This window comes from Anomaloglossus baeobatrachus, chromosome 9 (assembly GCF_048569485.1).
Source record: "Anomaloglossus baeobatrachus isolate aAnoBae1 chromosome 9, aAnoBae1.hap1, whole genome shotgun sequence".
Classification (NCBI taxonomy): Eukaryota; Metazoa; Chordata; class Amphibia; order Anura; family Aromobatidae; genus Anomaloglossus; species Anomaloglossus baeobatrachus.
The window spans coordinates 205861810-205877390 of NC_134361.1; the positions used below are offsets into that span (position 1 = coordinate 205861810).

A 15581-nucleotide genomic window follows, 5' to 3' on the forward strand; every position below is an offset into this window, starting at 1 on the left:
CAGAGCCAAGGAGGTCATCTTTTTAGTGAATACCTGGTTGCACTGGCACATGACATCAATGGGGGTCCCAGCAATGAGATCTTTTAGCATGTCAACTGGAAACCCCTTAAGTTATGGATGCAAAATGTAGCCACACACTTTACCAGAATGTTATTTGACCTAATCCCAGTAACACAGAATATTTAGACACTCTCATATGAGAAATTCCCACCAAGACTGTGGCATGACAAAATAGACAATACCTTTAAGAGGTTTCCTCAAATAGCGGCATTCGGGGAAATCCAGTTCTAAATAAGTACCTAGGATTTTCCTTAACTCTTATGTTTCTCAACAAACATTATTACAGTAGAGTAAGTTGCAAACACGTAAAAATGATGCAGGAAATCCGGCAAAGATACAGAACGTGTGGTGCATGTTTTTTTTTTTTTTGCTAGGACCATGACTGGTAAGGATGGAACCCAAGATGCCCAGAATTATCTTACCTCTCAGGTTGCTCTTGTCCATATACATGACCACCTTTGTGGCACACAAGTCAACGGCGACCAGTAGGAAGGTCTAAATCTCCTTGATCCCAAGGCAGCTCTAGAGGCTTCCAACCATCCTCGTAGGTCGAAGCTTCAGGACACATCTAGATTTGGCCATTGAACCCCCAAACCTTTACGTCCTGCTTCGTTGTTGAGGTGGCACCTTTCTTAAGGGTCAAAAACCCATTGAACCCCCAAACCCTTACGTCCTGCTTCCTCGTTGAGGTGGCACCTTTCTTAAGGGTCATAAACATCCAATATTGATAGCAAATCCCGAAATTGGTACCAGAAAAAGCAAAACCATGTTCTTCCCGAAAAGCAATTTAGAAAGTCGTCAGGTTTCCTAAACCATCATCCCAGGTCCTCACAATCTTCAGGTTTCCTAAACCATGACAAGTTCATGGTTCAATCAAAGATCTCTGATGTCCTCACGTTATATTTCCACGTTTTCTGGTGTAAATCCTCCTAGTTCTTTATGATTTAACCTTGGATGGTAAGGAGTTTGAGAATCCTCGGAAAGGATCCTGGTGGGATTCATGCATGTGATCCTGGACAATCTTCCAAGCATCGGAGAAATCCAAAAAGTCATTTACAGCATTACCGGTCTCTTGAAGGGTTTGCAAACATTTCGCCGGTTGGACTTTTGGAATCTGACAGGGACAGGATACGGGGACATTGGCTTGTATCCCAAAAATCTTCCCAGGAATCCTCGGTAGTGCTGGGAATCCAGGAACTCAGTCAGAGAGCTTCCTTCTCCTCCTCTCCTGGTGGAGCTCAGCCCCTCTCAAAGATTTTTCACTCATTTTTTTTTTTAACCCACTGTAATTTTAGCTGTCTGTAACCCTCCCCGTCACCACCCCTCCCCATTCAAAAAGCATTTCCATGGCTACTAATTGAGGCCTATAGGACAGGCTTAACAAATGAGGGAGCTGCAAATCTGAGAAGGGGGGGAAGAGAGGAGAAGACAGAGGCAAAGAGGAGGGATGGAGGAGGAGAGAGGGGAGTGGAATGGAAAACACACATGAAAATAGAAAAGAAGGGAGTGGGGAAAAAGGAGTAGAAAAAAAAAAGGCAAACAGCATTGACGGGATTAACCCTTTAAGGATACGTTCACACAGTGTGTATATGGTGTACATGACCACCACAAGCAAAATGGATGAAATTTTACCAAAAAAGAAAGCTAGGACCATATACCAGACGCTATGGATTGTCAGATCTGTCCCCCGCCATATGTTGCATGTATAATACTGACAAACCATGTGGAGATGATGTCACTAGTGGTGACATCATCATATGTGCGCCGTCATAACATTGGAACTGCAATAGGTTTGATCACGAATGATTATTACAACTATGTGGGAATGAGGGCATAGATCATAGTGGAGATAGTAGCGGTGGAATTTTGTTCACCACTAGGGTATGTAATTTATTAATTTAAAGGGGCACTCCAGCCCTACTGATCTCTAAAAGAATTTTTAACTCTTCTTTTTTTCCCCCCAAAGCATGCTATGGTCAGAAAACTGCAATGGTAAATACTTGTGTTTTTGATGATTTTTTTTATGTTTTAGTGATTTCAATCTGAATGGGGTAAAACTGCATTAAAAAAAGCTAAAAAAAAAATCAAGTTTTTTTAAGTAAAAAACACAAAAAAACAAAACAGGAAAGCAACGTCCTAGAGCTCTGTTCACGCGTTGTGTATTTTTATCTATTTTTTTTTGCTGACTTTTTTGGTGAATAAAACTAGTTTTATTAAACATATACCATAAACAAATGACATAATCTGCACCAAAAACGCAGCAAAAAAAAACCCTGGGAAGCAGCTTTTTTGGTGCCAAGAGAGCAGGTTTTGCAGGAGAAAAAGAAGCATCAGAAAAAGCAACGTGTGAACATCGCCTAATCGGCCGGTACTGGAGTCAGCTGATCTGATTACTTCTTCTGCTGGCTGCGTGGTCAGGAGTAGGGATGAGTGAGCAGTAAAATGCTCGGGTGCTCGATGGGTAAAAAAGGGTTAAGGGTTAAAAAAAAATTTGTGGGCTCCCGCTGCATTTTCTATTGCTAAGGGTAACCCGAGCAGCTACTGGATGCTAACTCCCACTGCTTGGTGTTACCTTTACTGGCAATGGAAAATCCAGGGAAGCCCTTTTTTTTTTTTTCAAGTTTTTTGCCCAAAAACTAAAAAAAAATGACGGGGGCTTTGCCATATTTTTGTATGCTAGCCAGGTACAGCAGGCAGGTACGGGCTGTCTCCAATCCCAGCTGCCTATTTGTACCCGACTGGAAACCAAAAATATAGGGAAGCCCTTTTTTTTTAATTATTTCATGAATTTCATGAAATAATTAAAAAAAACGACATGGGCTTTGCCCAATTTTTGTGTCCACTCAGGTACAACTAGGCAGCTGGGAATTGGAATCCGTAGCACAGGTTGGCCCAAGCTTTCTGGGCCCCCCTGCTGCGTATTGCAGTCCGCAGCCGCCCTAGAAAATGGCGCTTTTATAGAAGTGCCATCTTCTGGCGCTGTATCTGACTTTTCCAGCGGCCCTGGTGCCGGGTGGCACGTTGAGTATTAAAGGCATAATACCAGCTGTGTTTTACATGCTGGTATAAATCCCGAGATTCAACGTATCCATTGACATGCGGTATTTTGCCCGAGGACAAAAATGCTGCAAGTAGCGTTTTTGAAAAAGGTAAAATACCACAAAGAAACGGATCCAGTGTGTGCTGCACGCAACTGCATGTGACCGCATATGGCCGCGATTCCATTGCAAATGCATTGAAATGACAATGCATTTGTAATAGATCCGGTAAAAAATCCATTTGTGCCACAGTTAAAAAAACGTAGTGACAGGTTTCACAGTGAACCCCCTGATTGTCCATTGATTGTCCCTGATTGACCGCATTGATGGAGTTAGGAGACCTGCAGCTGGTCGGAAAATCACAGCCTTAAAGGGGTTCTCCACTTTGACATACTCCCGATTTCTATGAACAGAAGAAATAACAATTACCTGCCTGTCAATGTCAGTGTTCACTGTATGTGGCATTATATTCATTACCTATTACAAGAAGAGTCCGGCCATTCCTTATCTCAGCCGGCATTATTAATCAGATTTTTAATAATGTCTAGTAATAATACTTTTTTATATATATACTAGCAGTAGTAACCGGGCATTGCCCGGGATAGTAACTGTCTATTTGTCTCTCTCCGAGTCTGTCTGTCTTTGTATGTCTGTGTCTGTCTCTGTGTGGCTCTTTGTGTGTGGCTCTGTCTGTCTGTCTCTTTCCCTGCCTGTGTCTGTGTGTCTGTCTCTCTATCTGTCTCTTTCCTTGTCTGTCTCTGTGTGTCTGTCTCTCTGTCTGTCTCTTTACCTGTCTGTTTGTGTGTCTATGTCTCTATCCATGTCTGTCTGTCTGTCTGTCTATCTTTCTGTCTGTCTCTATCTCTCTGTCTGTCTGTGTATCAGTCTGTCTGTATCTCTATCTCTGTGTCTGTCTGTCTCTTTCCCCGTCTGTCTCATTCCAGGTCTGTCTTGTGCCAGGTCTGTCTCGTTCCAGGCATGTCTCTTTCCCCGTCTGTCTCTTTCCCTGTCTGTCTCTTTGATTGTTTGTCTGTCTCTCTCTGTCTCTTTCCCTGTCTGCCTCTTTCCCTGTCTTTCTCTATCCGTCTCACCACCGACATCATATTACCTCACACATAAGCTTCTTATACTAACAATTTATTTTTTTCCTATAGCAACCAACCACAGCTGCTATTAATAAGCTGTAGCTCCTATCTCCATTGACTTTAATGGAGGCAGGTTTTTTGGAGAGTAACTGTAAAGCGTGGGGTTAAATTTTCAAAACATAATCTATGACATTCCCTGAGTTACATGAGGCGTCTGTGCAAAATTTTGTGATTGTAAATGCGACGGTGCGGATTCCTTTTGCAGACATACACACACAGACATACACTCAGCTTTAGATTTTATATATATCCTAGCTGTAGTACCCGGGCGTTGCCCGAGATAGTAACTGTCTCTTTGTCTCTCTCCCAGTCTGTCTGTCTTTCTATCTCTTTCTGTCTGTGTGTCTGTCTCTGTGTGTGTCTGTGTGTTTGGCTCTGTCTGTCTCTTTCACTGTCTATCTGTGTCTATCTCTCTGTCTGTCTCTGTATCAGTCTCTCTGTCTGTCTCTCTATCTCTGTGTCTGTCTCGTTCCAGGTCTGTCTCTGTCCCCCTCTGTCTCTTTCCCCCCTCTGTCTCTTTTCCCCCTCTGTCTCTTTCCCCCTCTGTCTCTTTTCCCCCTCTGTCTCTTTTCCCCGTTGTTTCTTTCCCCCTCTGTCTCTTTTCCCCTCTGTCTCTTTCCCCCTCTGTCTGTCTCTTCCCCCTCTGTCTCTTTTCCCACTCTTTCTCTTTTTCCCTCTCTGTCTCTTTCCCCCTCTGTATCTTTCCCCCTCTGTCTCTTTCCCCCTCTGTCTCTTTCCCCCTCTGTCTCTTTCCCCCCTCTGTCTCTTTTTCCCCCTCTGCCTCTTTCCCCCTGTCTCTTTCCCCCTCTGTCTCTTTCCCCCTCTGTCTCTTTTCCCCCCCTCTGTCTCTTTTCCCCCTCTGCCTCTTTCCCCCTTCTGTCTCTTTCCCCCTCTGTCTCTTTCCCCCTCTGTCTCTTTTCCCCTCTGTCTCTTTTCCCCTCTGTCTCTTTCCTACTCTGTCTCTTTTTCCCCTCTGTCTCTTTCCTCCTCTGTCTCTTTTTCCCCTCTGTCTCTTTCCCCCTCTGTCTCTTTCCTCCTCTGTCTCTTTTTCCCCTCTGTCTCTTTCCCCCTCTGTCTCTTTTCCCCTTTATCTCTGTCTCTTTTTCCCTTCTGTCTCTTTTCCCCCTCTGTCTCTTTTCCCTCTCTCTTTCCCTCCTCTATCTCTTTCCTCCTCTGTCTCTTTTCCCCCTTTGTCTCTTTCCCCTGTCTCTTCCCCCCTTTGTCTCTTTCCCCCTCTGTCTCTTTCCCCCTCTGTCTCTTTCCCCCTCTGTCTCTTTCCCCCTCTGTCTCTTTCCCCATCTGTCTCTTTTCCCCTCTGTCTCTTTCCCCCTCTGTCTATCTCTTTCCCTATCTGCCTTCCTCTGTCTGTCTCTTTGACTGTCTCTCTGTCTCTTTCCCTGTTTGCCTCAGTCTGTGCTTATGTCTGTCTCTTTCTGTCTCTCTTTATCCGTCTCCCCACTGACATCATATTACCTCACACATAAGCTTCTTATACTATGAATGTATTTCGTTCCTATATCAACCACTCACAGCTGCTATTAATAGCCTGTAGCTCGCAGCTCCATTGACTTTAATGGAGGCAGGTTTTTTTGGAGAGTAACTGTAAAGCGTGGGGTTAAATTTTCAAAACTTAATCTATGACATTCCCTGAGTTACATGAGGCATCTGTGCAAAATTTCGTGATTGTAAATGCGACGGTGCGGATTCCTTTAGCGGACATACACACACACACACACACACACATACACTCAGCTTTAGATTTTATATATATATATATATATATATATATATATTTCGCCAACATATGCCGCAACACTGTACAAATTAGTAACCGTAGAACACTATAGGGAATCAATGCACAGAATTTCCATTGTTCCTACTAATTACTGTCGCCGCCTGGGGTCCCGTGATGCTCCGGGGCTGACAACCGCGTGTTTGACAATATACTCTGCTGTATTGTATCTTGTCTTATCTTTCATCATTTTACCTTTGAACCGCGAGCGTTACGCCCTGCAGTCTTCCAAGAAAGTGGAAAAAACCGCCATCGCTAGCACTCTCCGACCCATTCCTGACAACCAATACAGCTGTCACAAGGTTCATCCGCACTATAGACACCCCCAGCACCTATATTGACGTTTCCCCCCATAATTAGGCCTTTAAGCTATTGCTTTCTGTTATCAGCCACAGCCCAATCTTGCAGCTGAGCATAAAAAAAGAACAGCAGTGTGACCAGATTGGAAACATCAGACTGTTTAGTGCGGATCAGATAATGGCCCACAGTGAGACAGTGGCCATCTGCTCTCTGGCAGCTGTGCACAAAGCGATGACTAATGTCAGCGCCGACAGCGGCTATAAGCGGCACCACTCGGCTTTGCGGAGACCCAGAATGCAACGTAAATCTGCATTTATTTTTTTTTTTGCAATTATGCTTCTATTTTGTATATATAAATGTCAGTCTTTACTGCAGCTATGGTTCTATTCATGACGGATGGAAGGAAAGATCCATAAGGGGAAAAAAAGTGGGTAAAATCAAAGGTATTTCTAATATATGTGACCCCCTGGGAGCCATAATAATCAAGCCGTTCATCTATAGTCCTAGTTAATGCATTCAGACGGCCATATGTCACCGCGCTGGCGGACAGGCTGACAGATCTCCCATTTTCAGCACCATAAAGTGTAAGGCTCTGTTCACATTGAGTCTTTCTATGTGGATTTTCAAGCAGATCAGCTTCAAAATCTGCATCAATAAGTATTCAAACCCCTTCTGAAGTGGTTTTTGTTTATGTGAATCTGCTTTAAAATCCACATTATAAAAATCAGTGTGAACATCAGTCTTTTTGCTGATTTTTTGGAGCAGATTCTGCATCTTTTTTGCTGAGTTTTTGGACCAGATTCTGCGTCTTTTCTGCTGAGTTTTTGGAGCAGATTCTGCGGGGTTTTTTGCTGAGTTTTTGGAGCAGATTCTGCGTCTTTTTTTGCTGAGTTTTTGGAGCAGATTCTGCGTCTTTTTTGCTCAGTTTTTGAAGCAGATTCTGCATCTTTTTTTGCTGAGTTTTTGGAGCAGATTCTGCGTCTTTTTGCTGAGTTTTTGGAGCAGATTCTGTGTCTTCTTGCTGAGTTTTTGGAGCTGATTCTGCGTCTTTTCTGCTGAGTTTTTGGAGCAGATTCTGCGTTTTTATTTGCTGAGTTTTTAGAGCAGCTTCTGCGTCTTTTTTGCTGAGTTTTTGGAGCAGATTCTGCGTCTTTTTGCTGAGTTTTTGGAGCAGATTCTGCGTCTTTTTGCTGAGTTTTTGGAGAAGATTCTGCGTCTTTTTTGCTCAGTTTTTGAAGCAGATTCTGCATGTTTTTTTGCTCAGTTTTTGGAGCAGATTCTGGGTATTTATTGCTGACTTTTTGGAGCAGATTCTTCTTTTTTTGCTGAGTTTTTGGAGCAGATTCTGGGTCTTTTTTGCTGAGTTTTTGGAGCAGATTCTGCATCTTTTTGCTGATCCTGAGCAGAAACAGAGGTGGATTTTGGAATGTTTTTGCTCCAAAAATTCAGTATAGACGTACCTTGCTATGTGAACACGCTGAGTATTTTCTGCATCAAATCTGCATCCTCCATCCTGCAGAAAATCTCTCCCAAAATTGCATGAGTTTTTTGTTCAATTTTTGTGCCATATGTTTTTCTTAATGAAGTCAATGGGTGGAAGGGCTAAAAAAAATGCAGGAAAAAAAAATACCATTTATAATTGACATGCTGCAGATTATTTTCTGCACCAAATCTGCAAGGAAAAGAGGACTTTAGAATTCTCATTGACTGGCATAAGGATAGGCATGCAGATCTATGCTAAATCTGCTCCAAATCTGCACCAAAAACGCACTGAGCACACAAGGCCTAAAAACTTTGTACACACAAAGGGTTTTTCTTGAGAGTGGATCTGCTCCAAAATGCTCCTCAAAAAAATAAAGAAAAAAGTTGTCATATAGGCAGCAAAGTTGATGATTTATAGAAAGGAATCGGAAGGGTTTTGCATGAGTTTTTTTTCCTGAAGAGGTTTCTAAAAAGGTATTGGTGGAAAAGAAAATGCATGTCGGATCCTGATAGATTCTGCTCCTAACCACGCATTGTTCAGCTCTGCAACTACTGACATCCAGCCGGTGGTGGCGGCACCGAGAACAATCGGTTCAGGTGGTGGCATCAAGAACAATCGGTTCAGGTGGTGGTATCGAGAACAATCGGTTCAGGTGGTGGTATCGAGAACAATCGGTTCAGGTGGTGGCATCGAGAACAATCGGTTCAGGTGGTGGTATTGAGAACAATCAGTTCAGGTGGTGGTATCAACAATCGGTTCAGGTGGTGGCATGGAGAACAATCGGTTCAGGTGGTGGTATCGAGAACAATCAGTTCAGGTGGTGGTATCGAGAACAATCGGTTCAGGTGGTGGTATCGAGAACAATCGGTTCAGGTGGTGGTATCGAGAACAATCGGTTCAGGTGGTGGTATCGAGAACAATCGGTTCAGGTGGTGGTATCAACAATCGGTTCAGGTGGTGGCATTGAGAACAATCGGTTCAGGTGGTGGTATCGAGAACAATCGGTTCAGGTGGTGGCATCGAGAACAATCAGTTCAGGTGGTGGTATCGAGAACAATCGGTTCAGGTGGTGGCATCGAGAACAATCGGTTCAGGTGGAGGCATCGAGAACAATCGGTTCAGGTGGTGGCATCGAGAACAATCGGTTCAGGTAGTGGTATCGAGAACAATCGGTTCAGGTGGTGGTATCGAGAACAATCGGTTCAGGTGGTGGTATCAAGAACAATCGGTTCAGGTGGTGGCATCGAGAACAATCGGTTCAGGTGGTGGCATCGAGAACAATCGGTTCAGGTGGTGGCATCGAGAACAATCGGTTCAGGTGGTGGCATCGAGAACAATCGGTTCAGGTGGTGGTATCGAGAACAATCGGTTCAGGTGGTGGTATCAAGAACAATCGGTTCAGGTGGTGGCATCGAGAACAATTGGTTCAGGTGGTGGTATCGAGAACAATCGGTTCAGGTGGTGGTATCGAGAACAATCGGTTCAGGTGGTGGTATCGAGAACAATCGGTTCAGGTGGTGGCATCGAGAACAATCGGTTCCGGTGGTGGTATTGAGAACAATCGGTTCAGGTGGTGGCATCGAGAACAATCGGTTCCGGTGGTGGTATTGAGAACAATCGGTTCAGGTGGTGGCACCGAGAACAATCGGTTCAGGTGGTGGCACCGAGAACAATCGGTTCAGGTGCCGGATGTCGGACCCCCTCTGACCTGATATTGTTGACCTATCCCCTTGGGTGGACATATCATTGGTGCAACCAGGGGCCAAGAGGTAAGGGGGCCCATTTCCACCTTCATTATAATGATCTTATGGGTGGCAAAAGGCCCAAATATTGTTCTTGTACCGGGGTCCTCTTCTGTCCAGTGCCCTGGAGTAACCCTTTAAACCACCATGATGGGCGGTCGGCGAGCATTTAATACCGTGTTTACACCAGTCGACCCCGGCTTTAGATGTGCTCTGAAGGATCTGTAATAAGCGCGCATAGGCTGACATTGATCTTGGCAGCACAGGCATGATGTGAGGCCGAGAAAGATGTGCAAACCATGGAGATGATTTCACCCAACGAGCAAGCGTTCTGCTCATTCATCAGCCTGTACGATTATACTCGTGCAGTGTAAATGCACCTTAGCTTTTCGTAACCCCGATGATGATACATGAAAGAGCAACGCAATCATTTCACCCGACAAACAAGCGTTTTGCTCATTCATCAGCCTGTACGATTATATTTGTACGATGTAAATGCACCTTAGCTTTTCATAACCCCGATGATGATATATGAACGAGCAGCGTGATCATTTCACCCGACGAACAAGTATTTTGCTCATTCATCAGCCTGTACGATTATAATTGTGTGGTGTAAATGCACCTTAGCTTTTGATAACCCAATGATGATGCTTGAAGAAGAAACACGATCATTTTACCCGACGAACAATCGTTTTGCTCATTCATCAGCCTGTACGATTATAATCGTGCAGTGTAAATACACCTTAGGTTTTCATAACCCCGATAATGATGCGTGAACGAGCAACGTAATCATTTCACCCGACGAACAAGCATTTTGCTCATTCATCAGCCTGTACGATTATAATTGTGCGGTGTAAATGCACCTTAGCTTTTCATAACCCCAATGATGATATATGAACGAGCAACGCGATCATTTTACCCGACGAACAAGCATTTTGCTCATTCATCTGTCTGTACGAATATATTTGTGCGGTGTAAATGCACCTTAGCCCTGATGATGATGCATGAATAAGCAACGTGATTATTTCACCCGACGAACAACCGTTTTGCTCATTCATTAGTCTGTACGATTATATTCGTGCGGTGGAAATGCACCTTAGCCCTGATGATGATGCATGAATATGAGCAACGTGATAATTTCACCCGACGAACAAGCGTTTTGCTCATTCATCAGCCTGTACGATTATAATCGTGCGGTGTAAATGCACCTTAGCCCCAATGATGATGCATGAACAAGCAACGTGATCATTTCACCCGACGAACAACCGCTTTGCTCATTCATTAGTCTGTACGATTATAATTGTGCGGCGTAAATGCACCTTATCTTTTATAACCCCGATGATGATGCATGAACGAGCAGTTTCCGCCATCCGTCACCATCGAGTCTAGTCCATTAAGTGCAGCAATCAGCAACGCTCATTTCCACGTCTCCCGGCTCTTTCGCCTTTATCGAGCGGAATTGTTAATGCATCCAACTAAATGCACTAACACCCGGCATTATCCTCCAGACGGGTATTCTATTTCATCGTCTCCGCCGCCAGCTCCCCACGCGGATCTGCGGTTAAGAAAAACACAACGATCAGATGTTTAATGCGCCGTTCCGTTTAATTGAATCAACCAACGAAAGTAAAAAGCCGCCATCCCGGGACTCACAACTCCGGTGTTAATTTGCTTAGGGACTAAACAAAAGGTCAAATCCAGTCCTACAGATTGTGCGGATAAAAGTCTGGGAAAAAGGTGTTGCCACTGCCCCCCTATAAGACTTCCTTCCCTAATAACAAAGCCTTGTTCCTCTCTCCCCCCCTCAGGCCTGTCATTGTTCCTTATCAGCCTGATCATCAAGGCCTGGATGGTCGCCCACAGAGGGTATTGATTGGGGGGGACAAAGGAGCATTTTTCTTATTTTCGTACTTTGAAGGAAACATAACTTTCTTATTGTTAAACTTTTATTGGAGTTCCGACGTTCCGAAGCAACGGCCAAGACAAGACGGCCACCACCAACGCGCCTACCGGCACAATACAGGACGAGGACCGTACGAAGAATAAAGGCGTAAAACAGCGTGATCCGGTTGACAGCTTGTTAGGAAAATTAAGGCACCCCAAGACCCCCAGGGCAAGTCATGGTGCCACTTCGAAATATCCAAAACAGCCAAGAGAAGACGGTCACCACCACCGTGCCTACTGGCACAATACAGAGCGACGGCCGTATGAAGAATCGAGGCGTAAAACATTGTGATCCGGTTGACAGCTTGTTGGGAAAATTAAGGGGCCCCAAGACCCCCAGGGCAAGTCATGGTGCCACTTCGAAATATCCAAAACAGGCAAGGCAAGACAAGACGGTCGCCACCACTGCGCCTACCGGCACAATACAGAGCGTCGGCCATATGAAGAATGGAGGCATAAGACAGTGTGATCCAGATGACAGCTTGTTGGGAAAATTAAGGGGCACCAAGACCCCCAGGGCAAGTCATGGTGTCACTTCGAAATATCCAAAACAGCCAAGAGAAGACGGCCACCGCCACGCCTATCGGCACAATACAGAGCGACGGCCGTATGAAGAATTGAGGCGTAAAACAGTGTGATCCAGTTGACAGCTTATTGGGAAAATTAAGGGGCACCAAGACCCCCGGGGCAACTCATGGTGCCACTGCGAAATATCCAAAACAACTGCCAAGACAAGACGGCCACCACCTCGCCTATCGGCACAATACAGAGCGACGGCCATATGAAGAATGGAGGCGTAAACAGTGTGATCCGGTTGACAGCTTCTTGGGAAAATTAAGGGGCACTAAGGGGTACTTTACACGTTGCGACATCGCTAGCATCGGCTAGCGATGTCGAGCGCGATAGCACCCGCCCCCGTCGCACATGCGATATCTTGTGATTGCTGCCGTAGCGAACATTATCGCTATGGCAGCTTCACACACACAGACCTGGTCGGCGACGTCGCGGTGACCGCCGAACAATCCCTCCTTCAAGGGAGAGGTGTGTTCGACGTCACCGCGACGTCACTAAGCGGCCGGCCAATAGAAGCGGAGGGGCGATGATGAGCGGGACGTAACATCCCGCCCACCTCCTTCCTTCCGCATTGACGGTGGACGCAGGTAAGGAGATGTTTGTCGTTCCTGCAGCTTCACACACAGCGATGTGTGACACCTATGGAGCGACAAACAACATCGTACCTGCAGCTGGAGCGACATTATGAAAATGAACGATGTGACACAGATCAGCGATTTTTGACTGTTTTGCGCTCGTTCATCGTCGCTCCTAGGATTTACACATTGCGATGTCGCTACCGGCGTCGGATGTGCGTCACAACAACCGTGACCCCCGACGATATTTCGGTAGCGATGTCACAACGTGTAAAGTACCCCTATGACCCTCAGGACACGTCATGGTGTCACTTCGAAATATCCAAAACAGGCAAGGCAAGACAAGACAGTCGCCACCACCGCACCTACCGGCACAATACAGAGCGACGGCCATATGAAGAATGGAGGCATAAGACAGTGTGATCCAGATGACAGCTTGTTGGGAAAATTAAGGGGCACCAAGACCCCCAGGGCAAGTCATGGTGTCACTTCTAAATATCCAAAACAGCCAAGAGAAGACGGCCACCGCCACGACTACCTGCACAATACAGAGCAACGGCCGTATGAAGAATCGAGGAGTAAAACAGTGTGATCTGGTTGACAGCTTGTTGGGAAAATTAAGGGGCACTAAGACCCCCAGGGCAAGTCATGGTGCCACTGCGAAATATCCAAAACAACTGCCAAGACAAGACGGCCACCACTTCGCCTATCGGCACAATACAGAGCGACGGCCATATGAAGAATGGAGGCGTAAACAGTGTGATCCGGTTGACAGCTTCTTGGGAAAATTAAGGGGCACTAAGGGGCACTTTACACGTTGCGACATCGCTAGCATCGGCTAGCGATGTCGAGCGCGATAGCACCCGCCCCCGTTGCACATGCGATATCTTGTGATTGCTGCCGTAGTGAACATTATCGCTACGGCAGCTTCACACACACAGACCTGGTCGGCGACGTCGCGGTGACCGCCGAACAATCCCTCCTTTAAGGGGGAGGTGCGTTCGACGTCACCGCGACGTCACTAAGCGGCCGGCCAATAGAAGCGGAGGAGCGGAGATGAGCAGAACGTAACATCCCGCCCACCTCCTTCTTTCCGCATTGACGGTGGATGCAGGTAAGGAGATGTTTGTCGTCCCTGTGGCTTCACACATAGCGAAGTGTGACGCCGCTGGAGCGACAAACAACATCGTACCTGCAGCAGGAGCGACATTATGAAAATGAACGATGTGACACAGATCAACGATTTTTGACTGTTTTGCGCTCGTTCATCGTCGCTCCTAGGATTTACACATTGCGATGTCGCTACCGGCGCCGGATGTGCGTCACAAAAAACGTGACCCCGACGATATTTCGCTAGCGATGTCACAACGTGTAAAGTACCCCTAAGACCCTCGGGGCACGTCATGGTGTCACTTCGAAATATTCAAAACAGCCAAGACAAGACGGTCACCACCACCGCGCCTACCGGCACAATACAGAGCGACGGCCATATGAAGAATGGAGGCATAAGACAGTGTGATCCAAATGACAGCTTGCCGGGAAAATTAAGGGGCACCAAGACCAAGACCCCCGGGGCAACTTATGATGCCACTTCCGAAACGATACCAAGCACAGGGCTCAGGAGAGGACGGAACGGGATCCCTTGACCAAAGGGTTTTTAGGTCAGTCAACCATTTTCCAAAGAGGTTTTTCCATCCTGCATCAATGGGATATGCCTTATTTTAGGCTACCCCTTTTTCTGAGAATTAAAGGGGCTGTCAACCCCTTCCACAAAGTATAACATGGGGCCATGCAAGTCAACGGCAATCCTTGTAATACAAGAGCAGCCTGACTCTGCCAAAGCTGGAGCCGCTCGTCAAGAGTTGGCCCATACAGGTAAACCTATAGTTTTGGACCCACCTTTAAGAAGTTCATATGACCTTCTGGAAAAACCCCTTTAACCCTAGAAGGCATACCTGGCGCCTCGCAGGCCTGCTAGGTTACTTGTTTTCTATGGTAGATCTCTATGGTTGCGCGTTCTAGGGTTAAGGGACCACTGCATTGATGTTTCCTATGGGCCACAACGCTATGGCCATTTCATTCTCAAAATTTTATGCAGTCCCAAAAGGTCGGACCCCACTGATCAGAAAGTGAACCATATCTGTCATGGGTGTGTCATGGTTGACAAACAGTCCTGTGGTGTCCGGCTGTAGATGGTCGCAGCGTTTTGCTTCACAAACTGCTCCCTAACATTCTATTCTTACTACTGTGGTGTAAATGGTGTCCTATGAAACTTCTCTGATTGGGGTTAATCCCTTTCCCTTTAGGATCCTGAGGATATCATCACTTTTCAGATGCTAATTATCGCTTCCTCTTGTGTCCTTAAATGCTCCTTGGTGTCTGCTAGTGACGTTCATATTACTTTCTGGAAAAAACCCTTTAAGGGACCACTTCATTGATGTTTCCTATGAAGGGGAAAACTATACTTGGGTCACAACGCTATGTTCTCAAAATTGATAGAGTCCCAAAAGGTCAAACCCCCACTGATCACCATATCGGGTGTGTCACGAGTGACAGACAGTCCTGTGGTATCCGGCTGTAGAAGGTCTGAGCGTTTGGCTACACAAACTGCTCTCTGATCATCTATTCTTCCTGCTGTGGTGTAAATAGTATCCTATGTATCTTCTCAGCTTTTCTTTTAGGACCCTGCGGATATCCTCACCTTTCAGCTATTAATCATCGTCACTTCCCCTTGTGTTCTTGAATACCCCCATTTCCCCTTGGTGTTTGCTGGTGATTGAGTTATATTCCTATACAGGTCTTGGATGCAAGCAGTCGGCTTGTATTCATCTGAACAAACATTGTTGTTTGTTGCTGTTTCTCTGCCAGAGTCTTTTTGGAGATAAGTTATTCTGTCCCTTCCCCCTGTTTGTGCTTCATGTGTCTTCTT

The 15581-nt window shown here is 45.8% G+C and overlaps 1 protein-coding gene across 2 annotated transcripts in view; it reads right to left on the bottom strand.

Moving 5' to 3' along the window:
- Window positions 1–15581, bottom strand: part of FGD1 (FYVE, RhoGEF and PH domain containing 1) — a 141026-nt gene that overhangs the window by 87216 nt on the left and 38229 nt on the right. Inside the window, exon 1 of one of the 2 annotated variants that reach the window (XM_075324314.1) lies at window positions 483–1347. The exons of the other annotated variant lie outside the window; for it this stretch is intronic. Coding sequence (XP_075180429.1) covers window positions 483–510 — 28 coding nt within the window. The 5' untranslated portion in view covers window positions 511–1347. Of the gene's footprint in view, window positions 1–482; window positions 1348–15581 lie in introns of those variants that run through there. 2 annotated transcript variants of the gene reach the window in all.